General features: G+C 38.7%; 1 protein-coding gene across 2 annotated transcripts in view; it reads right to left on the reverse strand.

Moving 5' to 3' along the window:
• The window catches only part of EEFSEC (eukaryotic elongation factor, selenocysteine-tRNA specific), a 128,610-nt gene that overhangs the window by 37,032 nt on the left and 64,181 nt on the right, over positions 1–27,397 (reverse strand). For both annotated transcript variants that reach the window (XM_075713752.1, XM_075713753.1), the window contains exons 5-6: positions 19,685–20,323; positions 5,175–5,331 (exon numbers count right to left, since the gene is read on the reverse strand). In XM_075713752.1, coding sequence (XP_075569867.1) covers positions 5,175–5,331; positions 19,685–20,323 — 796 coding nt within the window. The remainder of the gene's footprint in view (positions 1–5,174; positions 5,332–19,684; positions 20,324–27,397) is intronic.

The following is a 27,397-nucleotide window of genomic DNA, read 5'->3' on the forward strand; positions in this document are numbered from 1 at the left end:
CAATAACATTTATAAATGCAAGGCAAAAAGTTACTGGCAACAAAAGACAAGGTCACAAACAAGTTTGTCTTCACCCATTGCAAAAAACTTAAGACTACTACAACCCTGTACAGGTAAAAAGAACAGCAAAGTAAAAAAGCTCATATTCTAATATTCTCATTTGCTCATTTGTACCTCTTCTTATGAAAAGTGTGCCTTTTGTTACATTTAAATTTGCTCAATTCAGAAATGTGTTCAGCTGTTATGAGTGTTCGATATGCACTGCTTCTTTCGCATTAAGAAATAAGGTAGCTTTTAACTCATCTCATGTATAGCAGTTTTTAGTGTATCAAGTCAAAAAGAGGAGAAAAGAATTGCCCTCAAACACACCATAGTGCCTCAGAAAGGACGAACACTTCACGAGCGACTAGATGGTAAAGACAGACAGAAAGTGAACTATGCCTGAGATATCACATATGCTCCGCTCCAATTAGATTTTAAAAGTCACTAAGTTTTACAGTAATTAAGCACAAGACAAATGCAACATGCCAAAACCGAGGAAACGGGCATATCTAGAGCCAATCTTTTAAAAGATGTCATGAGACACATCAACAGATCATGATTTTGCAAACCAAGCAGAATTTTACAGGGTCAATTCTTGGGTGAGAGACAGTTAAACAAAATCCACAATTAGCACTAAGTTATTCAACGATTCACTGAACTTTCCTCTGAATTTCTTATCAACTGGCATGACATTCCTGGGTGCAACATATGTTGAAATAAGCATTTTCCAAAGACTGTCATTGTTAGCTTTTGTCTTCTTTAGAATAAGACACTTAAACATACAGTTCCTGCCTCCCCAAACTTGTTCTTGATTTCAAAGGTGAACAATACTTTTCACTCATTTACCTTGACTATATAATGCGGTGTTCCCATTTACAACTAAAACAGCTGCCACATATCACCCACCTCAGCAAGAAGCACTTCATCAGTAGCTAGCATAACTTAAAAAGCACTAGTTTAAATTGCCTTTCAAATCCTGTTTGTTTTTTAAGCAGCTCGTTAAACTAAGCAAAGCTCTCTTGTGAGTTTAGAGATTATGTCCCCCTTTCTATGTATTTGATCATACAACCAGTCTGGAAAGTAAGCGTCATCCTGTCGATTAACACTCCTTGAAACCTTTTCCTCAGTTAAAACACAAACAGCTCCACAATCCAGCCCTACGGAATAGCAGATCTGCCAGCAAATACTTTTTTTTTTTTTAAAAAAAACCTGCTGCAAACACTCTAGAAAGTAGGTTATACCTTGTCATTCAAGCAATAGAAGTGTGCCTGAACACAAAACCAGAAATGAGATGAAAAATACATTGTCCTTCTAATTTCCACCACTCTGCTGCCTGTCCATTTTACCCCAAAACAAGCACTAGCAAACACCCAGGCAAACTACATCAGTATTCAAGAACTACATCTTCTTCCTCTGCAAACATGATCTGGCAGTGCAAGAAATCTCTGCTAAATAACATCTCTCAACAGTCAAGTTACACTTCACTTTATTTCATGTTATTAGCTTTACTTCTACCTTCTTGGACCACCCTAAGGGATTCTTCTCCATTATGTTCTTAAAATACTTGCAGATAATCATATCTCCCACTTAGACATCATTTAGCCAAGTTTCATGCATTTCTTTTCATCTTCTTTCCCTCATAAATCAATCCCTTCAGCCTCTCCAGCTTTCTTACTATTCTTCCCTGAATTTCTTCCAAATTGCTGACATCTTTCAGTGACTGAGGAGCTTCCAATCGCATGTTGTACTCTAGGTATGTTTTTTGTACTCTAAAGGAAGATAATTAAGCCTTTTCAAGAAATAGTAATACTCCAATTCTGGAATAAATCTAAATTAGAGATTTCTTTTTTTTTTTTCCAGAACGGATAGTAATTATCCCCATTTCACAGAGCAAAGTATCCAAATTATTGCTGCACACAAACAGTGCCAGAATAAGAAACAGATCCATGTTCTGCCATTCCCAGTCATGAGGTCTGCCAAGTTTCAGCCCACAGATGACGTAAGACAACATTCCCAGGCAAACACAAGCCATTTCCAAGTGACTACGGAACAACACCTGGGGAGCCCAACACTTGCTCAAGTGAGCAGGCATGGTTCTGGAGGCTGTTGGCACCAGTGGGCACTTTGGGACATGGTTTAGTGGACACGGTGGTGTTGGGTTGATGGTTGGACTGATGATCTTAGAGATCCTTTCCAACCTTAATGATTCCTAGCTTTGACTTTCATTAAAAAATAATCCAGCCACCAAGGCAGGAAACATGAAATTGCTACTCTACCCTTAATTGGTTTAGTGGTGGACTTGGTAGTATTAGGTTAATGGTTGGACTGAATGATCTTAAAGGTCTTTTCCAACCTAAACAATTCTGTGATTCTATGTAACACCCTACAACATGCCATGGTCTACTATTACCTTAAGCAGTCAGGACACAAGTCTCCGATACATCTACCTGATTTTTATTGCTATGTAAAGGTTTGTTTCTAAAACCAGCCCTCAGCTATCATCAGGTTAACTACCCTAACAAGCTATTCAATTCCAGAGTTAAGATTGGTTTTAAATATGAGAGGACTGACTGACTGCCAGGCTAAGGCAGTCCAAGGCAGTTTTCAACTTGCACGTTTCCTTCCCTTCCCTCCCACTCCCCGATACATTTGTGAAGGAATCGCAGGGAAATAACTTCAGAAAAACTAAAAAGAGCTCTTCTCAAAAGAAATCTGTAAGAGAGACTATACAAGGGGAGGCAAGGCTAAAGAATGGGGCAGGGGGATGGGGGGGAGAAGAGTTTGATCAGTTAAATTGAATAAAAAAAATTCAAAATCTAAAAACCCACAAACAGGATGCAGACACATTAAAAAAGCAACATTGACCTAACAAAGGAATGTGAACTGCAGTTGACTTAAACAGCATCACAGCAATAGCCCTCCCCCTACACACAAATCTCTGCAACTCTTAAAGACACAGGTTTTTAGACCCTTCCAAATTCTGTGGGTTTTTGCCTCGCTAGCCACACTTTGTTTGATACTTTTAGTTTGAACTGATTTAGCTTATTGCCTCTTCTTTCCAGATAGCAAGAGTACCCAAATTTGACCCAGACTGAAGAAAACTAAGTTGTATTATTATGCCTACCTTAGAGAGGTATTGAATTCTAGTGTTCTACTATATATTCTTCTCATTGAAAGAACAAACTATAAAGGGTCCTCTGTTTCATGGTCTTCTGTTAAACATCAGAAGAATATAACCAAGATTAGATAATGAACACCTTGGTGAAAGGTATCATTTCTTCCCACTAACTCAATACACAGAGCAAAAGGCTATTTTCTAAAGCTGTATATGATTTTCTTAATGTGACTGCTGGTTCACAATTACAGCTCCTGCTTATATTCACAACAGCGACAAAGACTCCTTATTAGGCTTTTCTGTGTCCCATAAAGAACAGTTTCCTCCATCCAAAATGTGGAAATGGCAACGTAAATGCCATCCTCCTGTTGCTGTTCTCTTTCATCATATTTTTGCTTCTGGGAGATAAAAGCACTATGCTTTTAAGAAAGATATCATCTTGATTTTCAGCTTGAATCCTTTTCAGCGTTAAGGTCACTTACACAGCATTTCACCACCCACTTCAAGGTACCTATCTCAGTGAACGCTTAAAAGCTTTTCCATAATAGAAAATGCAAAACGCACATATATCTGGTGCAAATTCTTTCTTTAAATATGCACTGTGCTTGCTAATTAGGCTCTCAGACCTGTTTGCAAAGTTTAGCATTTGGTGACAAAACTGGAATTACAGCTAGGACAGAATACAGGAGGTTTTTTGTCTAGTCAGAAATTCTTATCTTGTGATAGGAAGAAGAAAGGAAATTTGCTGATGGTCAAAATTAGTACACTTGAATCAAACCTTAAGTTAAATGTAAAAATAGTCCATCTTCTACAAGAAATCAGGAACCTTCCGTTTTTTCTGTAGATCAATCGCTATGTGATTGTTTACTGTCATAGAACATCGTGATTTCTTTTCTCCATTTGTACAACAGAAGTAATCTCGCTCATCTCCCTAAAGAGGGCGGAGGATTAACTAGCAACAAATGGGCGGAACACACTACAGAAATACAAAGTACTCCTAGTATGGTTAAAATCTTATCCCATCATCTGAGTTAAATGCAGCACCTATTATTGCCTTTTGAAAAGGCTCAGAACAACTTTCCTACCTTAAAAGAAGGAGGAAAAAAAAAAAGACCAGTAATGACATTTATAAACTCTAGCACCCATCATTTCCCATGCTCGAACCTAAGGAGGCATAAGTCCTTGCTGTTATTCACCAAGGATGAAAATACAGTAATATATAATATCATAAAACCTGGAGACACAAGCAATAAAAAGAAAAACCACTCTCAAGATCTCCAAAAACTCATTTATCAAGCAGTTTTTGCTTGAAGGCAAGTTAGGTAATAACATGCACAACAGAGTCAATTTAAGGAACTTGCATCCACTATACTATATTTAATAAGTAGCTACAGGTAAAAATGATTGCAGTTTTATTTTCCTTTATTCGTTTAGAAGGGCTCTGGGTGCAAATCATATGTATATTCAGAGGAGAGACTTCCGCAAACCTTTCTGGGCAGAGCATGATTTCGATGTTACTGACACTCAACAAGAAGTCATTTTGAGACCAGAGTTTGCTGACACAGGAGATGTGGCTTCAGGCCATTCAGTCGCACAAATATAAGTCACAGCCGCCATCGCTTAATTAGAAGAGGTACAATCTACCAAATCATCAGTGGTCCAACTGAGTATGAGCCAATTTCAGAACTTCAGGAGACTACTGGTAACATTCAGACTTGCAATACGGAAAGATCCTACACTTGACATAGATAACTAAAAGAGGGCGGAACTAGATATAAAGAAGAAATTTTTTACAATGAGGGTGGTGAAACACTGGAACAGGTTGCCCAGAGAGGTGGTAGATGCCCCAATCCCTGGAAACATTGACTGGACAGGGCTCTGAGCAACCTGACCTAGTTGAAGATGTCCCTGCTCACTGCAGGGGGGGGGTTGGTCTAAATGACATTTAAAAGGTCCCTTCCAACCCAAACTATTCTATGATTCTATGGTTAGTATTTTTTAGCTGAGAAGCACCTACCTGGAATTCGGATTTTAAATTTGCCACTTTGTCCAAAACCACCATCTATTATTCCATCTTCTCCTGTAGATAGTTTGACTTTTAGACCCACGAAAATCTGGATGTTTGTTTCCTTTTTGAACAATGAACGACCAATCACACTGTAATCATCCATCACCTGCAAAAGAAATAGGGCTTCATGAGCCTACAATCTAAAATGACAAGAAAAATTATACCCATGAGATACACTAAAGTTTGGTGACTTCTACCACCCTGCCCTTGGAAAACCATTTACCCCCAAATGAACAAAACTCTAGATGAGTCATATCTAAACTGCTGAGTTTGAGGCAATTTGTGTCTAAAACCATGGAAGACTATGTGAATGAATATATTTCTGCTTTCATCTCCTTTCTACTAATATAGGAAGAACAAAACCTGCCATCAGAACATGCTTTAAAGATCAGTTAATTAAAATCTCTTTTCTACTTTGAAACCTTTCCATAAAAGTCACTTAAGTAGCTATGCTCACAAAAAGTTTATACCATTACTTATCCTACAGCTAAGTACATTATCAGCTACATAAACATCCTTTGTCTCTTAGCTCCAGAACTGCACTCCAACAGCTCCACTTCCAAAGAAATGACAGAATTACTGAGTTTCTAAACAGAGCCTTTTAAATATTCACCTTTTACATACACATTGATTTGTTAAACTAAAAGCCTTATGACCATTGTATCCAATTTTAATTTCAAGGTTTGTAACCCAGTGGGAAGAACCATTCCAAGCTGAATTCTTAATTAAGCTATCAGGAACAAGAGGCAGTGAGGTTGGTGGGTAAGGCAAGATAAACAACCCTCCCTTAGGCATTACAAAGTATAAGGTGCAGTCAAGTGAGCCTAATCCTGTAGGTGTGAATAACCTTGTATACCTAACGCCTGGAGTTACTCTACCTCATAGCCACAGCAAGAACATTTATTTACTTATCAGAAGAAGTAAGGGGATATTACTTAAATCTTTTCAAGATTTTTTTTTTTTTTGGTGGCAAAAGCTGCAGCTCTTCTTCATATCTTAGGAGCTATTTTTAGATAAACCTGAGGGTTTCAAAGACCAAAGCGACTTCGAATGGTAAAGAATTATAACCAATTTTGAACATTCCCCTTTATTCAGTTTAAATGATGACTCAAGGTATTGCAGGTTTAATAAGCTACTCTCCTTCCCTGAAGCCTCTTCCATTAAGAGTAGTGCATATATAGACTCAAATCCCCAGCATTCTTGTTTATCACTTTGTTACATATGTATGCCTCTATTTTAATGCCAATCTCAGTATGGGAGTAAATCTAGCATCAGAAATTTAATCTTTGTTTTGTTTTAAATGGGGTTTAATTGCTTAGCTATAAACAGCCTTGAAAGGGCTGTACAACACTAGAGAGCACTGGCAGGACCACATGCAGGATGAGAAATGTCTACAGCCCCTCTTCCTTCTTTCACAGGGAGATGACAACAGTATAGGCAACTCCACTCCCAGCTGAGTGCAGGGTCAAGGCTGTAGAAGCAGCATTCAGATGTCTCAACAACATTCACTGCCTGAATATCCATGCCTCATCTTTTCCAAAAAGGTCACGTTTCTGGTTTTTTGGTGTGTCTGTCCTCTCCTACCCCTCCAACAAGCACTGCTTCAAAACAGCTTGTGAACCGTTAATGGTAGGATCACTGCTTGGCAACCTCTGGCTTAAATTTAAAACTGAATAATGTATTTTACTAGAGCCACTGATAATAGGTGGTGGTAGAGGAAGAAGATAAGCTTTCAGGCACATTTGCCTTCTTCGGGTCTGAAATAGAAGACTAGCAGAAAAAGAAGCAGTTAATTCCCAACCTGAAGAAGCACTTACATTCTCAAAACCTTCTTCATTTTTCCAGTTGCATTAGCTGGTGAAATAAAAATATTACTTCTTTCTATAAATCTTTTATTCCTAGAACAAGAATTTCAAAACCAAACATCCCTCTCCTGCACTGCTTGCTATATGCTTCCTACCCCGTGTTTGAAATACAAACGATCTCTTATACTCCAGTGAGGATCTTCCATATATCTATTATTTTTGTAGTTATCCCCCCCAAAATGGCACAGGAAGCCAACTTTGAAGACAATATAAACATCTTTTATTTTTCCAAGAGCACTTCAAAGTTATCTTTAACTTAATTAAAAATGGAATTACAGGGTGAGCAATCATACTAGGCTAGCATGGTTCAGTTTAGAGCCTTCCCAGCAAGGCTGTCAGGAAAAAAAAACTCAGAATGATTTCTGTGAACAAGTGTTACAGGCGTCATGTACCTTTGAGTAAACTGGTAGTAATAACCTACAACTGATGATTATAACAGCAACAGAATCCATCACTCTTTAGGTATGCCATACTCACTTAATACCTTTTGATTTTAAAACCCCTCATCTTCTCATCTTTTAAAAGTCAATGTGCTTTTTAGGGCCTCCCTCTTGTGCACACAGTTTAGCAAAGTAACCAAGGGCTCCAGCTGCACTGTTCCTTTTGCTCCAATGGTAAACTTGTTAAAAAAAAAAATCCTTCCTTTAGCTGATTGATATGTTCTGTCTGTATCACCATTATTCCTTGGACATCTCTATAGACCATTAGAAAAACAACTGCTTTAGTGGGGCTGAGATAAGAAGTGATCAGTGAATTGCCTGAGAGGCTGTTTGGAATAAAACCTTTATGACCCAAAGTCTCAGTCTCGTACACTAAATACCCCTACCCTGTGTCATCCACGTCCCCCTGGTTAGCCAATCACCAATTTATCCCTGAAGACAACTAAATAATGAGAGAATGCCTGGTGTAACAAGAACTAAGATAAGTGATCATTCTTTGCAGTAAAATAAATAGGTGAAGGAAAGATAATTGCTATGACGGAAACCTCATTTTCTCAATTTTAAGACCATTTTATAACAATAAAAGAAAAATTAAATTTTTGTTTTAGTCTTGCTGTGTAAAAGGCCACAGAAATGCATGTTGTTCTCTCCAACTGAAACTCAACACTTCCAATTACTTTACCAGCAATTTACCTCCAATTGCTGGATTTTAAGTTAATCCCCTTTGAGTTCTCAGAACATCTACAATGGCAATCACTTTGCCTATTAGCTGAACAGCCTTTAGGGAGATCTTTCTGCTTTTCTCTCAAACACTCTTTTTTTTGTTATAAAATATTATTAACTTAAAAAGACAAATGCCGCAAAGACAGTAAGGGATACGCAGTCTGCTCTGAAGCAGCAGCAAGGGGCCTAGCAATGAGGGCAGACTAATTTTATTAACTTCAGGGAAACTTCAAAAAGCTTTAGGGCTTTAATGCCAGACAGAGACGACCCCAAAAGTCAGTTTAAGTGCTGCATAAACAAAGGATTAGGGCAAGAAAAAGCTGAAGGCTCCTTGCATTTCTTGTTTATATTGTCATATGACCTAGTGGGAGTGGGAGAGGGCTGCCTCTCTGACTTTAATCCCCCATGGTGTACAGTGGCGTTTCAGTTCACTGACCTACATTACGATAATATTTTTTTAAATTTATGGGCAGAGGTGCAGCATCAAACTCACTTAAGGACTTTAAAAAAAAAAAAAAAAAAAAAGAAGGCGGGGGGGAGCAGGAAATACCCAGAAGAGAAAAATTTTCTGGCTGGTATCGTCTCCCCTTCTCACTTAGGTTAGATCAGCAGCTTAGAAAGGGATTTCAAGTTCAAAGGGAACGTCTCTGTTACTCTTGTTTTATGGCTTAGACCAGAGGACACAATAGCACTGACTTTATGAAATATCCCTTCCCACTTAGCTTTTGTATTTGCAGGAGAAAAGTAAACAGCACTTTATAACCATAGGTGAAGTATGTGCATCTCTGGCACATAACACTTTTGCTAATACCAAGAAGTACACAGAAAAAATTAACCACCTCGCACTCCCCATCTAAGCAGTACTTAGGCTACCATATATTGTTTGCAAAACCACAGTTAGTGTCACATGTGCTGGCATTCAGTGCAAACCATAGTATAATCCCAAGGAAAAAGAACTCTGGGCAGGGAGCACAAGCTATACTGTCCGGTCTTTTAAACCACTCTCATTTTTAAGATAACTTAGAAATTACTGTCATCTGAACCATCTCTCAAACAATCCATCACACACATTTTGAGAGCAAATAATTCCATGTCTTTACATATCTGTAGGGAAAAAAAAAAAGGGGGGGGGGGGGGGGGAAGGAAATCGGAACAGAAACACACAGGAGGAAACAAAGCGGTGCCAGATGAGATGGGAAATAAGAAAAGGTTTGAGACAGAAAGTAAAAGCACTGAATGTTAAATACTAGAAAGAGACACAGAAAGAATAACCTTTTCTGATTGAATCTAAAATTATATGGTTTTAAATAGAAATAAAACAAATTTTTAAAAAAATTATAAACACAGGTCTGAGGATTACCCTCAAAAATGGCCCATTGAAACCAAAGCAGAAAACAGGAGGGGAAAAAGAACAAAAAAAGAACCTATTACTAACACTGAAAATAAGAAGTATTTTTATTACTTTTTTGTACTTTAGAAAAAGTACACTTGAGACATCTTCATCATGATCAGTGACAGCTCTTATTTCTAGAAAACAGTTTCGAGCACTTTCCATTTCTGTGTCAGAAATGGGAATGTTTTGGATGCTGCAAATTCCTGTTCTCCTTTTCTAAAATGTGGCTTCATGCATTGAGAAAATGATGGTACATGGGGCCGCAAAAAGGGTGAAGGAGAAAGGAACTGAGAGGTTTTCACTGACAGTTGGGTTTGCAGCTTTTTTGGTTCTCCAAAGACTGTTCCAGCTTCTAGTTTGTTACCAAGAACTAGGTGAACAACTTGGTACAGAGAAAGAACAATTTGGTCAGCCGCATTGTTTCCTCAAGAGCTTACATCAGCATAAAAGCATTAAAGGCTTTTCTTTCTGCAATTCCCTCTGGCACTAGAAGCTTTCGGTTGTGTGCTGGGCTCTAAAGACCACCTTCTCACCATCCTCCAAGCGAACAATCTAAACTTCTGCCTTTGAACATCCATCCAGGAGGAAGGAACAGAGATGAAAAGTTAATTTCCTTCAGTACTTCATGTCTCATTACTGCTGTTTTAATAGAGCAAAAAGCCACCAAACAGACACCTCCACGTATCCACTATGGTTTTCAGATGTTTGTCCCATCTCTCCCCAGCCTATGTTTCTTGGATGCAAGAAACATCTTCCTTCCTCCGCCTTTCTCCTCCTTTCTCAGTTAAAGGCACAATTGCATTTGAGAATTTCTAACAAGCAGCCATAATCACCCTTCCCTTTGCTGAGCATTTTGCCATCACTAGAACCTGGTAAAAACGAGCACAGGAGTGGAAAAGGAACCCTTAGTATTAACTTAGGAAAATGAGTAAGAATTGCATAACCAGACAGGCTTAGATTTTAAAAGCTCTATACATACAAATTGGTGTTCTCCAGGCACGGACAGGGTACAAACAGGGCACTAACTTTATTATACACCTTTATAGGGCAAGTTTCCTTCATGTTGATTTAAAGTTTAGAAGGGCTGAATCCCAAAAAACCCACAGGCACTAAATTCCTGACATAGCCTAGTTAAGAACTCATTCATTTTACCAAGTGAGAAGAAACTGGTTGATGTCATGGTTTTACTAATCTTTACACCAATCTATGCTGTGTTCCCTTTATGTAAGAAAAGCAACATCAACAGAGAGGGGAAAAGAAGAGGCTACAGACTGTTACTACTATACTGCTCGGGACCTCCATCTCCAGACCAGCCAGCCCTGGCTTGAAATGCCATGAAGATTAAAAACCCTGTAACGCTTACTATCCAAACACAAACCAAGAAAGAGGTTGTTCTGTAGAGCAGAAGATCTGTCGATGCAGAGGTCTTGACCTGGCCTTGTAAGAAGGACACAGAGAGGACTGCCAAGCTGAGGAGGGCTCTTCCCAGGCTGCAGTTCTGAGCAGCCAGGACTCTGGTGGTATCTCCATGACTTAACACTCAGGCACTTTCTTCAACTATTTTAAAGTGTTTTAACTGTGGCTATCTCAGGTTCTAAGATCTTAAACATCCAAAAGGAAACAGTGAGACCCAGCAAGTTTCATTTGGAACAGTGCGTAGATCTGGCACATATAGCAGTAGGTCAAGTATAGTGACAGTAAGTTAATTTCTTTCTAAAGGGAACTGCCCACAAATAGAACAGAGGCTTACAAAATCCCCACGGGATATTAAGCAGGCAATGAGGACAGGCCTGCAAAGAGCTGCCTGAAACAACTGATGCTAAGGGAGAGGAGAGAGCTGACTCCTGACACAGACTTGCATCCCCTTCTGAAGACACCACATGGACAACAACGTACAATGCACAGGGTGCAAACATCCAAAGTCTGTCCCCTCCCCAGTGATCTCTAACTCCAGGGTGTGGATCCTCTGCCCAAATCCCAATGGTCCATCATCTCTCTTGGATAACAGTTTCCTCCTGCCATTTGCTTAACAAAGTTTGTGGTATCAAGCAATACAAGTCTGTGCTACACTGCTGAATATCTGTAATTCAAATCCTAGTGAAGGTGTACAGTAGAGGGATGGTTACAGTTCAATAATACATAGGTTTACTTTTACTTTACCTTTTTACTTTAAAAATGCTTAGGAAATTACATTTATATAAAACCTAAGTTATTTAAAGTTGCAGAATTGGGCACTTAAGTAGTTAAGAAATGCCAGATGTCCATACAATCTTATTCCTGTCCCTCTTTGATATGCCCCATGATAGAGTCTTTACATGACCACATCCAAAAAAATTTCACAGGAACCCTGCCTTATTAAGTGCACAGGGTAGAGGCACAGGGGAACAGAATTAATGTTGCATAGGCAACTGTAAATCTGGTATTTCCTAACTTTCAAGTGCTTGATTTTGCAAACTAAGTAACATTCTTAATTTATTTTTGTATCCAATAAATAAAATGGTGTATTGGTTGCCTTGCTGACAAACCGATTCCCCCACAGGTGACTCTTACACAACCTCAGAAAAATCAAGACCAGCTGTCCATACACTTGTAAGACCCAAAAGCATGTCTGCATTTTAAATTTAATAATATAAATAATAACCATAGGTGTTACTCAAACCTTGCAAAATTCTACTACCCAGTCATGTGGAGCAAGCCATTCTTTTCTTGGTGAGTGAACAAAATACCAGTCTTTTCATATGAGTAAACAAGCAGATTCTGCAACTTAGCCAGTACACTTTTATGACAAATTTATTCTACTGTGTTAATCCATATGTTGTGTCGTCAGTAAACATTGCCACTCTTTTCTCAGTACTGTTTAACAGAAATGGTATTTCTGTTTAATGAGCATACAGCCCTCCCTTCCCCCCCTAAGCTTCTCAAACACTTTTACTGAAAAACTAAACAAGAGCCAATAAATAAATGCATCTTTTATATTCCTATTTTACAGTGCATTTTAACTAGTGAATGTGCTGTGCACTTTTATTCACCTGATTGCCTTCATCTCTGTATTATTACTGTATTTAGCATACCATCAGCAGCCAAGCAGAACCAAACAAACTCATGTGCAGACTTCAAAGCAGGAAAAATATTAATTGTGGCGTCTGCATGTTTACAGTAGATGGAGTGACATCCACCACTTCTCCCAGCCAGAGTCACAGAAGGTTCTGCAGACAGCCCAGGTCACTGCCTGTGCCTGCAAGGCAGCACTCAAGCAGTTTTTGCTGTACAGTTTGGTCTTGTTACTCACTTTGTGCCTGTACTAGTCTGTACACCATACCAGTCACCCAGAAAGCGTCATTGTCTGGCTGATGCAGTGTTTTACTTGCTATCCTGCTGGAACTACAGTGCCACTATAAGGAAACAGCAGATGCAACATTAGCCCTAGTAAGCTAATGAAATATCCTTTACCTAGAAATCAGTCAGATGGAAGAATCTTAACTATCTGAGCAGGTAAAATTTCCTTCTCTTCATTCCTAGTGGCACTGCAACCATGCAACAGAAAATTCAAGGAACAGTATTTCTGTGGCAAAGATTTTGAATTCAGTGCACAGGCACAACTCTGTGAAACAAATTCTGGTATTACTGATAAGATACCTGGAAAGGATTAAGTGAAAAAAGTACCAGTGTTGCTCACACATGATCCTGCACTTGGGAATCTTTCCGGACAGGAATACTCTGGCACCCCCATACTAATTTACTGCCTCCCCAGAAGTCTGGTCGCATGCCTTAAGTGAACCACACTCGATGTTCCTATTCACTCATGGGCAAGTTCATTTTTCCTCCTTTGTGCTCTCCTTCAGCAGTTTGGTTAAGCATGTGGCTGAGCTACTATAAACTGGACACGTACTCTGTAAACTAAACGTTCGTGTTTTCACTCATAAAAAGCCATAAGGAATTAGAAGACAAAATATGGCTGATAACTGTTAAAAAATGCCATTTTCACAACCACTGCTTTTCAAAATGTCTAGCTCCCTAAAGGATAGTCTGGGTCATTGCTGGTCATCAACAAATTTAAATACTATTTTCTCAAACTTCCTGCAGTGGCTTACTAGTACTCATCTCCACAATATCTCATCCTTCTTCCGAAAGGCCGGAAAGATCTGTTAAGCAATGGTGACAAAGATTTTCCATTTGACCACTCAGGTAATGCACTTGCTGTGACACAGCTCTTGTTATCCTACTGTAAAAAGAGAAAAAACCCAACAATTTTAAAAGATGCTGAAAGATAAGCTTTTACTCTTCCATTCAAGCTTCAGAAGAGATGCTCTGATAAAAGTCTTGATAACTTAACCCTGCACATCTTGCTCCTGCAACAATACTTTTCTCCTTGGGGACACTTAGATCACACCAATATTCAAACAATTAGCAACACATTCTATTAAGCAATAAGTGATTCTTCCATCCTCCAGAAACTAAGCACGTTAGCTACATGATGGCCTCAGTCCCCACGAGAACAAGTTCAATAAGAAAACTCACTATCCAGCAACCCACAAAACTTGGGAACAGAGTGGCTATGAATAAAACTAGGACATCCCATGGCTGTGAAACAATAAAAGAAAGTGCTGAAGAAACAAGTGCAACGTGATTACCGCCAAGTAAGTAAAGCCTAAGAGCAAGGCAAATAATGAGAAAAATACATTAAAAACTTTGAAATACACAGAGAGAATTAATTCTTCTTAATGTCAGAGGAACACAGAGAAAGCATCTTTAGGAAGGACAAACCCATTCTCATAGCAAAACATTCTGCTGTGCTTAAAATGGGAAGCAATTGCAGCTGAGACATGCATATATTTTTCACTACACAAACTTGAAAGTGCAGCTTGCGCTATGCAAGCAAGGCAGAGAGTTTTCCTTCTTCTTTTGTTTCTGCCACAGAGCTACTGATTTACGAGCATCCTCGACAACAGGACGCTGTAGCAAGCATCCTAAGATAAATCCTGCTTGTGCAAACACTTTCAAAATAGGCAGAATATCTGATTCATGCAGGAAAGCATGATGCACTTCTACAGTTCACCTTTCAGCTGAAACTCACTGCACTAAACCTGCATGTCCAGGGAAGCCAAAGAGCAAATAATGTGACAAATATAAAGGATTTATACCAGGAACTGAGTAACTGCTTCAGGACTCGGACTGGAATTAATCTGCAATGCTGCACAGAGGTAAAATTCAGAGAGGAAGATATTTCAGAGATGGCATTAGGCTTAATACAAGTCTCTCTGCCCACAGAACTGCGAAGAGCTGACTGGTGAGTAGCCTGTCTCCAGAAGCACAAGACCAAGGACAACAGTTGCTGTTTATCTTCATAATTTGCTTGTCTCCGACTCCAGGGGCTGCTAACCTGCTACAGTTCAGCAAGCCCACATTCACAGCCACCACTGTATGCCAATTCAGAGGGATAAACTTTCTTCACAGCATCTCATTTGCCCTTTTTTTCCACCAAGATTCCCACATCGTGCTCCTTAAAGCGACACCGGTGGTTCACAATAGCACTCACAGCCCTGCTTTTACCTTTTTATCAGTACAAGCCACTTGTTGCCAGCTTAGCTCTTTTTCCTATCGAAAGCACATTTGTCAGGCAGCCAAGGTTTTGTAAAAATAGTGTCCAGAGGGCAACAGTCTCTGCCTCCACAGAACCACGCCAGAAAGATGCTTGACAGAAACTTCCTTCCACTGAACTTCTCCCCTGCCTCAAGTCCTCTTTGCAAGAGAAAACTGGACTAGTATTTCACATCATTTTTAAATCATCAAGTTAAGCAAATATAAACCTTTGCCAGTGCCCTCTTAGTTCTGAAGGAATGGCAGATTTTGATTTGCCTTAAAACTAACCCCTAAAGACTTACTCTAACCCCAAAACAAATCTGGCCTAAAGCAAAACAGGAGCACCCACACACTGCTACAACAGTCCAAAAACATGAGATAAAATCCTAACTCCAGTTTGAATTGGGCAACTGTTTTGTAACCAAGGTGCAACATAGGTGCGGATCCCAAAATACCCCATCCTGGTTAGAAGCAAGTTTCCTGCACTATACAGCATCTCAGACAACACTAACTTAACCAAAAAGGCAGATGATAAATCTTATAAAGCCAAATTTCTCAGATACTACATTAATACACACATACAAACAAACAAAAACAACACCAAGACACCACCGGATAAATAAGCAAGGATGTGAAAAGAGAGGCTCAAGGATATGCTGCAGACAGGTAAATTCAAAGATCCTGGCGAACACAGTAGTAAGGCTTTGATTCTTTCACTCCCAGTGCTCTACTCAAGTCTTAGCATTAAGGAGGCAAGCCAGCAAAAGGAAACAGTGAGCAGTACAAAAGAAGTGCAAGGGTACTTGGGTATTTGCAGAACACTTACCATCACCTGAGCAGATGAGAAAAACCAGGAAGCTTAGGCATGACTTTTCACTAGAATGTACTAATTCAAGGCTGTTTGCTACTTTAAGTATGATTTTTTTACCTTTTTAAAATACGGTGTTTACTCAGTTCATAGATTTGATTTCTATGTGAAACAGCAAAAATGTCACACTTGCTTTTAGAGAGCCAAAAAATCTTTGAGAATAAATGTTGTTCTTTTATTAAAAAAAAAAAACCCTTAAAATCCAGGGGGGTGCTGTACACAAGGGGCACAAAAGAAAAGTACTGTGATGCTGAAACTTAATGAATTTACAATTCTTACTATTCCATCAGTGCTCTGAAATTAATCAGAATAGGAACAAAAAGCCAAACCATAAATGCCTGATTTCTCCTGGGTAAACTGGTAGTTAAACTGCAGGGAATTTATTTTAATTCTAGCAGCAAGCAGGGGGCTTGGGAGAGCCCACATCAGATTAGCTGCAGCGTTTTACAGACGGGTACTATTGAATTCCACTACAGCCTGGTTCTGAGAGCGTGTTTCCACCCCATGCTGAACCCGGGAAGGCGGACGTTATGTGCCCCCGCCTCCCTCTCTCCCAGCCTTTCAGGAAGCTATGAAGCTAATTTTCCCCAGCAGTATTCCCTGGAGGAAAAGTTCACTTCTCATGAAGGTAACATGTATTTTTTAATTATTATTTTTTATGCCTCCCCAGGGAAGGTGAGGAGGGGGAGCTTCCTTGCTCAACAGAGAAAGAAATTTTCCTGTGTCAGTGCCAAGAATAGACACCCTAAATTCAGCGATCCTAATCTCCAGCCATCCATTAGCAGCAGGGTGGGACCAGCTGATTCAGTTTTTCTATTAGCTAGTGACTTTGTGAACTAAAATAAGTCACTGTACCACCCAATTGTTCCTGCTGTTCTCTGCTCTGCGAAAGAGCAGACTTAATAGTAGCTACCTCAGCTAACGCTGTAAGTACTTCCCCAGCAGGTCCTTTAAAACTGGCACAATCCTCTTCCCACCAACTCTCCCAAATCCCTGCGTGCCCCTGTAACTTTGTATCATAAACTTTTGTTAGGACGCTTGCTCCACTATCCTTTTGGCACACATCAGGGAAAATGCCCACTCTGAGTATCTACAGTACCACAGGAGCCAGAATCTAAGAACAAACCTAACCTGCAGACAGACTATTTGATGGCAACTGTTCATTTACAGGGTCAATTAGCATTCATACAGACAGTAATCAAGGCCCATATACAGGGCACACTGCGTGACAGATGAAGACAGGACAAAATAATAAAACCCCCCAGCTCTATTTTAAAAGGCATGGGAAGATATCAAAACAATTCACTAATGTATCAGCCTAATAAATGACTCTGTTGGTCAAATGTTCAATAACCCACATTCATTGATTATTTTCTGGACCAGGAAATAAAATATGCATAATTTGATTAACATTATTCCATTATTTACACAGTAAAATCAATAGCAGAATAAACTGGCAAAGGATTTGAAAATAACACTAAATAAAAACATTTAAAAATGAATGACCGAGGCTAATGGCAAACTCTGTTAACCCAGTCAGATAACTCACACATGGTACTCTGCAAGTTTTCAACTCCCATAGACTAGTGCCAAGCATTAGGAGCAAAAATAAAGAAAGAATCTGAGACCGGTTCATTTCAGTTAAACAAAATGCAAGCATGTGTCTCCACAGGTCACACCAACTTCTGTTCTCATTCATATTCCTAGAGCCAGAGAAACAAAAGGAGTTGGTAAGCCAGCTCTCTCTGGATACAAGCAGCATGGGCCACACACAAGCAAGTAAATTTTTAGCAAAGATAAAGGCAAATATTTCTTGCGTTCGGATAGTTCTAGAGCATCCCAAGAATTAATATCCAGACATGCACATTTGGTCTCAGCTTCTCCGCAGCTTAGAGGACAGAACACTTTGGACCCATTGTTCTAGTTCAACATCACCACCAGCCAAAGCGAAAGCTAGCCGGCCATTTCAAACAAAGGAAACAATACACCTGCTACCAAAATTTTGAAGAATGACTGCTGATTTTGGGTGTCCTATATAACCCATATTAATAGAGACAAAATTTTCAGAAAGCTACAGATCTCCTTCCTCCTGCCTACCTTCCTTCCCAGTGACAAAATTGGGATCCAAACAACCAACACCTTTGAAAAGAATGGCTTCCAAAGTCAGTAGTAGAAATTCAAAGGAGAAACTTTTTTTTTTTTTAAAAAAAAAAAGCTAAACCAGCAACATCGAAACCTCACAGAAAAGGAGGAAATACAAATTGCCCATTTGATCAATTAATACCATGAGATACTTAGAAAAGAACCTCACTAATTAAAAATCATGTCCTCACAGGGATCTTTATTTTTTACTATTAAATTAGTAAAGAAAACAAACAAAAAAGTATTCAAGAGGTCTGCATTTTAAATTGCAAACATGGTAAGGTATGCTACATGTTTAGTCTCCTACAGTGAAGTAAGGAGAGATATTATGCAGTATTCAACATACTGTTCTTCCTGTCAAAATTCCATAAAGCTAAACGTTTTCTTCAAACAATCAGGTTTTGGATTAGGAAAATAAAAATCAATAGTTCTTTACCCAAAAGCTAATAAAATACCTACTGCACTAATACATCCAATAAACATTTGCTAAAGTTTACATCAACTCTGCTCATTTAGGAGTAAGCAACTGAATTATTTATATATTGCACATCTCCACCTAAAGCATTCAGCATGAAAAACTCCATTCTGGGATGTATAAACAAATGGGTCTCCACTGATTACTGAAAAGTAACCACCACCAAGATCAAACTTATGACAGCAATGTAATAATACTAACCACTACAGGCAGTGTATCTATCCATACTGAAGGGACAGTGAAAAAAAAAATCCCAATTAATTGTTGCTATAGATGCTAACTCCTCCAAGAAAGCACCTCTATTTTCTGCCACAATGAGGTGGGTCAAGTACATACACTATAGCAGATTAACACCTGTGCAACACAGAAACAACATGCATTAATCAAGGCTCCAAGTTCTCCCTTCATGAGCTTGACCCCAACTTCAGTGTGCTATAGCTCTGTAAGGCATCTTGTAAGAGATTCTTCTTACCTACTAAAATAAATGTTAATAATTGAGGTTCTTGTTTAATAAAATGTGAAAATGCATAAAATAATTAGTGTTATTTAATCTAATGCTACTTTCTATTTGTTTTACACTGTCTTTACATTTTCAGCGTACTGCAGAATAAGTGTGTAAAAGATGTCAATGGAAAGCTGGAAGAGAACAGATGAGCCGTTTGGAAAGGTACAAAAAAAAAAAAAAGCAAGTTTGCAGGAAGAACAGAGTGGCTAGACATGAAAAGAATCAGTGAAAAACCAGCATCAAATTACTTAACACTGCACTGAACTGAATAAACTAGTCACTTTCAAGCAGTGATTTCTGATTGTCTGCAAGCAGACAAGATGTAATACACTAGGTATACAAACATAAGAAAAACATGTATAAAGACCCTGGAACATGACAGTGAAAATTCTGTAGCCCACCGACATAAGTACTTATGCAGAACAAATATTTCCCCTTCCCATGTATAGCATTAAAGAGACAGCTTACCCTTTCCACTTGTCCTTCTTTGTGCTTCAGTTTGTACACTTTCAGCTTCGGAAGGAAAGTTTCCATGTAGTTCTTATCTTCCATGCCTTGGAGCAGTACCCCATGGAACGCCAACCTGCAGGTATTTGCGTGAATATCTGTATCCAGCTTGGAGCCGATCACAAGGCACAGTTTAGGACAAGTAACTGGTTTTTCAAACTCTAGCAAAGCCCACTGCTGTCTTGGGAGCTGGACTTCTCCCTGGTCATTTTCTTTGTTTTCCTCTGAAGAATTTGAGTCCTTGGACAAATATTCCTCTTGATAAAGATAATCTTTTTCAAAATCAAAAACATCTTCTTGAATTTCTTCATTGAAGTCAGCAGGGGCTGGACTGAAAAACATCACTCTTCCCATAACTGTTTCATGACCAACTGTGATATGGAACTTGGCCTTGGTGTGAAGAGCTCCTCGAAAATACTGGATTTTCTTCAGGGAAATTATTGCAGCATGGATGGTGTGAAGCGATTCTGGGGTGCAAATTAGGCCTCGTTCTAGTAGTTTGGGATCAAACTGGGTTACACAGATACCTACTCTATCGCCCTGCATAGCATAAGTCACAGGAGTATGGAACATCTGCATGGACTTGACTTTCTTTGTCACCTATTGATGAAAGAGCAAGAAAAAAAATGAAGCAATTAATGGCACACAAGTGCATACAAGCACAAAGCCACATATCACACCCTGCTCTCTTGCAAGACAACTGACCTTCTAGAAGAGTCCACAATTCAAAAAGTAGAAACTGAACGGACTGAGAACATACCCCATCATTTAGAATTACCACAGGTTTGAGCCTCTTAGCTTATTCGACTTCTGTTCATGGCCACAATTATGTTCGATATTTGCATCATCTGTGCTGCAATACCTACATACTATCTGCAAATCAACAGATATACCCACACCATGGAATAGCTTACATAATGTACTCCCCCTAAGCACCTGCACCATCAAAAGTGTAGCACTACAATACCCATCCATGCACCTATGTGACTGTTTTCCCAAACCTTCCCATGAAAATAATTTCATACACTTCTTTGACTTGGTTGAATTCAACTGTAAAATATTCAGAACAAAAACCCTGTATTTGTACAACACTGAACACAATGAAATCTTGTAAACTATCAGTACAAAATAATTAGTTATACAAAAATCTGCCATCTCCTAGCCTATGACATTCCGTGTATTGAAAAAAAAAAAAGTCCTCAAAGCTTTCTTGCTTATGAACATTTGAATGTTCATAAATATATGGCTAGCATCACTGTCACTAAAACGTGGGGTTCCATCTGTCAGGATTATTGTAGGAAAAGTGCAGCACTGGCCACCACTTAAAATTTATTTAGCTCTTCCTAGATGCTATAAAAGTTTGACCTTAATGAGCTTGCTATTGTATTATTTATTTCAAGGAGTTCTCAAAGAGAAGAGAAGAATGAAATAAGCTTTTAAAGATCAGTCTAGGCTCAGCTTGATCAGACTAAACCAGTTTAGTTTAACAAGGCTTCATTTTGGCTTTTCTTTCAGTTCTGCAAACCATCCTTTCATAACACCCCCCCCCCCCCCAGTTTGCATGTAACCAAATGTTTTTTCTGACAATATCTTTATCTTGCCACCTGTTGCATTCACACTAATGCTGGATGCTTGGATAGGTAGCCACTCTGCTTGAAGTCCCTACGTTACATTCCAAGCTTTTAATAATGACATAGTTTTTTTGGCAATAAAAAAATATTTATCTCCTAAATAAATATTGAGCACTTGGACTATAGTCCTTAGTATAGAAAGGTTATACAGAACATGTTTTTGCAGGGCTGAAACCTCAAAACTCAGATCTAAGAACTGAACTCTCCATTAGAATTCTCCATTCCAGAGATCATTTCCTTAGTATGTCTTTATCAATATACAATAGATTATACTGTGAATACATACAGAACAACATTGCTAGAACACATCTCAACTCTGAGTATAACTTTCTTCTCTCTCCCTTTTCTTAGTACCAATTCTACAGCTATCAAAAAGGTTCACATCAAATGCTACTGTGCAATTCTCAGCATTCAAGCCGACAGTATCTGTCTTACTCAGCCGGAATTGTTCCCAAATCAATCTCCGACCACTGCATATCCCTTAGTAGCCCATCTTCTAATCCTGGCCCACCCAATTTATCTTCCAACTCCTGAAAGTAAGAAATTAAAATACACAAGCACTGATGAAAAGAATCCCAAACCAAAGGATTGAACTCAGCAGACCTGTGCTTCATTCCCAGTACGTCACACAGTGTAGAGCACATCATTTAGGTTAGACAACTCGGAACAGTCTAGAGAAGTTAACCTTATTAATGTTAATCACAGAATTATTTACTCACAGGATAATACTGAAAGTATCAGCTTTTTTCTTGCATCTTGGAGGCAACGCCTAAGTGGAAACAAAATTATGGGGTTTGCCTTTTTCTTTTCTACAAAGCCTACTGACCTACATGAAGGACATGGTACTTGGCTCCAAATCTTTTTATGTCTATTCCCAACATCACCAACCTAAGCAATACTAAGAGAAGACTGTAGGAAAAAAAAAAAAAAAAAAAGGAAGAAATATTCAGAGGGGAACAAATTCCAGAAACTTAGATCAAAATAGAGGAGTAGATGAAAAGTCTGTTGGCTTCAGTAACTGGAGTATAAAGACCTCTCCAAGTAAGCAAAAAATGGTCACAGGCCATATACAGAAAGCTGATTAAAAAAAGGGAAAAAAAATCTAGCAGCTGCATGGCTTCTAGAAAACAACAAAAATCCTGTATTCCTTCTTGAAATCATAATTATACAAACAACAGTGGCCATAAGCTTCACCACTATAAATATTGTTTGGGTTCCCTGGATCCCTGGCTGCTGGCCAAAACCAAAAGAAACATCATTTTTCAGATTGTAAGTTATTATTACAACATTTTTCAAATCAAATGCCGCATCACAATTCTTGGAAAATCCACAGATATTATGAGAAAGAAGATCAAGAGGTGTGTTCATCTAAAAGAAAAACCCCTCACTAAAAAGCCAGAACCAAAACAGTTTGGTATGATCTTAACTAATGTCAGAACAGACTTAAAAGGCCATTCTAAATACTCACTAGGATTTCAGTTTCAAGCATTTTCATACTTAAATATATACCCATTACCCCTTCAGCCGGACCTCCTAGACAGTACAACCTATCTAGATGGTTTGGAGAGAAACAATTTAGCATTTACCTCCACCTCTCCATTCACTTCCAAGGTTGTACTTCTGAAGGCTGGAAGTATGGTGGCTTGAATCAAACGCTTCCTTCTTTCATTCACTACAACCTACTCCTCCCCTCTCCAGTTTCAATCATTGTGATAGTTGCAACACTGGTGATACAAGTTATGTTTGAGGACTTTAAAAAAAAAAATAGAAGGTTTTTCTAAATATATGTGTGTTTCAAAGAAATAAGCACTATAAGATTGAAATTGCCATATGAAAAGTACCAGTCCAAACCATGGGGGTGTGTGATAATGCTGGCAGTAAATCTTGCATCTTCTACAACCATGGACAGGGAGAATAAACTGAGAAGAACTAAGGAATCTTTCATCCCTGATGCTCCCCAACACAAAACCAGAACTGGAAGATGCACAAAAGATCTATGTGGTTTTCTACCTTAAACAGAGCCACAATACAAAGATTTTTTTTTCTTTATTATTAATATTCCAGTTTATAATATTACTTTTTAGAAACTACCCACCTAAACAGTTGAGTGAAATTGTTACAGAAAATATTTGCCAGTCTCTAAAACAGTCTACATATATTAATCTGAAACATGTTTCACAGAACTCAGAATAAAGAATGAAGATTGTGTTTAAAAATACCTATTCTTGTATGCATATACTTAGAATACATCTTAGCTTTTAAGTAGGAATCTATGAAACATTCCTCAAAAGTGTTATGCCTACTCTCTCCCCTTAAATTAACTCAAATGATTCATCTTGATACATCTGACATGCAGCCTATAAATAACAATCAGAAGGAGAATTAACAAGTAATTTTAAAATATTCACTTCATGTGATTAAACTTTTTCAGTGAGATTTGCCATTCTCAACCATGGCATACAGAGCTGCCTTGTATCAGAATACTAGCTGTGCTCTTCCACATTTCTCAGTGTTAAACTACATTAAAAAGAATATACAACTGTAAAGTGTCACTTTCCATGACAAAAGCTTGCTGTAACTCCTATGCGTAGGAGAAACTTTGCAGTGAAGTATCGATACAGGAGTATTTTCCTGTGTTGCATGAGGCTTTAACAGGATGGCTCCTGTTCATACATTTGCTGATGGTCCTCCCAGTCTCCAATGCAAGTTCAAGAAATGTCTTGGATCCTGACTAATTCTCTTTCAGAAAACACTATCCTAGTTAAAAAAAAAAAACACTGAAAATTTGCAGAATCATGTAAAGCAGAGCTTTTTCCCCCCAACCAAAGCAGATTATCTGTGCTGCCTGCAACTCTCTCATGGGTGGCAAGCCCCCCACCCTGGCTGCACTCAGCCAGAGCTTTAAGAATGACTTCTTTGTAGCTGGGTCTGGCTTTCAGACAGGTCTGCTTGTCCTCAGATCCGTGAGGGGGAAAATACTGCATTACTCAACCTACTGAAAATCAGCACCTCATGCTGACCTATCCAGTACCTTGCAGATGATTTAATCAGCCCATCTATATTTGTTTTAAATGGAAACATTTTTCCCCCCTTATATTCATGGTATCTATTTTTGTATCCCATTCACATATAAGAGGACAGAAGAAAAAGCAAATGGGAAGAACACATTCAAGGCCATTCCTTCTTTTCCTACATGTTCTCGGTATGGGAATCAACTGTAAAAGGAGTATGCAGCACAGTATCTTAACTGACCATAAACTCTGTTGGAAGAGCATAATGTATGCAGCAATTAGAAACTGAGCAGAGCAACACTAGAGTGCGCTTAGGTGACTAGGGGAGATGGATTAGATCACACAAGAACCAAGTTGGAATTGCATCTCCTTCAAAAGGTCAGATGTGGAATCAGCAGAGAGAAGTGAATCAGTGAGTTGATCTGCACCCACTGGATCAAATAACAAGAGCCAGAGTAGCTTTAAATCACTAACTTCCTGTTTTCTGAGCAGACCATGAACATCAGTATGGTATTTCATTCCATTTCACTCTGACCCCAAGTGACAAAGATGTTTGTCCATGGTTTAAAATACTCCAAATGTAGGGTTGTGGTTTTTTGGGGGGGGGGTTGTTGTTGTTGTTTGTTTTTGGGTTTTTTTTCAAGACACTGAAGTACATAACATGTTTTGTCTGGCCTTTAAAATACAAACCTGGAAGCACTGAAAAGGATGCAACTTGCCCTCAGTATTAGATTTGTTTCTCTTATGCATATCTAGTTTCCCTATGCAAGGGATCCCACAAGTTATAGCACAGTTCTAAACTTTCACATATTTTCTTTAGCTTTAGAGCAACAGAAGTTTCACATAGGGAGTTGGGGCTGGATCACTCAGTCCACCCACCTACCAAGAGAATGACGTTAAATACGTCACAGCATTCTGTCCTGAGCAACACGAATCCGTTACCGAGGCCAGCTGTGACCAATATCTTTGGCATTTCTTTGCATTTCTTCTGAGCACCCAATTTTTGTACTCAAAATGCTGTCTGTAAAACAACTTCTATCTCATCTTGTCCACGAAAATAGTGCAAGGCCCATTTTCGCAATCCACTAGACACATTTTCCTCCTCTTTGGGGAATTAGACATTTAGACACAGAAACGAAGTGAACAATATTGAGTACAATTTTAAAGTGACAGATTTTACTGCATGCAAGCAACGTAGGTAAACGTGGAAAACTTGGATACCATTATAAAACTTGCCACAAACTTCACTAAGAAATTCACTCACATTTTGTTAATCAAGGCAATTAATTATATCTCATCATATAAATCAAGAGCCATGTGTTGAAATCTTACATAATTTGCAAAGGGATTTGCTTCACTTTTTAAATTTTATTTGTATGATCACATTAATGTTCCTAAGCATTGTGTAAAGGTCTATACAAAGGGTGAGAAAGAAGAAATGTATGTGTTCAAATGCAGATTAAAAAAATCCAAAACAGAAATCCAAAGCACCTAAACAGGTCAGTCCTTGAGATAAACACATGTGCTCAACCTAAGAAAAGAACCCATTATTTGAAGACCAAAGGAAAAGCCCACTAAGATTTTCAAAGCAGTTTAGTACAGACTAATAGAAAACAGGATAGAGAACAAGTCCACTAATGACTTTTTCCCTGATAAGTCAGAGCTTCTTTTCCTTTATTTATCTAACTTCCATTAAGTTATCAACCATATGCCATTGCTCATAGCTTCTTCAGAGAACCTAGCCATCCTGCTGCCTCCCAATGCTGTGAGTGCATCTTTCCGATATGAAAGATACAGCAATCATACTTCCCTGTAATACTGACGAGAAACTGCGAAGTTAAAATAATTAGTCTTAATAATCTATTAAAGAAAATACTAATTATAAATGCAGTATTTATAAAAGGAGTATTACATATGTATTACGAAAGAAGACACCACTTGAAATGCAGAGGACTCCAACCATTTAAAATAAAGATCACATTCAGAGCCCAGCTGCTAAGAGCTGCATCTTTAAACTTACATCTAAGAAGGGAGAGGAACTGATAAGTGAAGAAAGCACTGTTTCAGCCCTGAGGTTTAGAAATACATTGACAGACCTGCCTGAATCAGCAAACAAGAAAAAAAACACAAAGAAACTTGAGAGGCATAAACTGACCATACATTGCAGCAGACTGCCAAATGCAAAAACCACCATCTTAACATCATCCAGTAGAAGTGCCTGCTTACAGTTGAAGAGGCCCAGCAAACCAAGGCCCAGCTGCACGACCAAAACGCATCCTGTATCTGCTGCTTTTGAAAGCAAGGACTGCCTTCCTCCCTATTGCTCTTCTACAAATCCAAATAAAGAATAAGGCATCTCACCTTCCTGCTTCCAGTAGCATCTCTCGGTGGTCAGAGGATATCAAGCTACACTGTCAAAATAAAAAAAAAAAACAACAAAACACCCACCAAAAAACCCAAGCAGACCACTTGTCTGAAAGGCTACCACAATTTCTAGTTTTCAGCCAACACTTGTCTAAGCACATATACTGAAATTAAGCAAAGCTCTAATCCAGACACAGGACTGCTTTTATATGTAAGCAGATCTTTTAATAAATTATCTTCCAAACATGAAGCATGCCGAATTCTTTGCTTGATGAGGGATGACCATTCACAAGCAAAGCCGAGTCCTATAGATGAGTAAGCAGCAATGTGTTTAGCAAAGAAGGCAAACCACTCCTGCTTTAAAGTGTCAAAAGGACACCTAGGCTGTGAAGGCACGAGGCAGCAACAACAAGCATTCAGAAATCATGAGTCAAAGCCTCTGCCCTACTCCATCCACATGCTCCATCCAAATGAAAAGAATCTTTTATTTTAAAAATTAAGATATGGAATATTTTCTTACTTCTCTGAGATGCCTTTTCGGTTCATGTCATGCCTCAATGAACACTGAGAAACATTAGTTCCAAATCTTCAACCAGGATTTCAGAACAGCATAAAATGAAGATAAAACAGGACCTGTCAATGGTACATTGTTGAACAGCAATCACATG

The sequence above is a fragment of the Pelecanus crispus genome, chromosome 7 (genome assembly GCF_030463565.1).
Source record: "Pelecanus crispus isolate bPelCri1 chromosome 7, bPelCri1.pri, whole genome shotgun sequence".
Taxonomy (NCBI): Eukaryota; Metazoa; Chordata; class Aves; order Pelecaniformes; family Pelecanidae; genus Pelecanus; species Pelecanus crispus.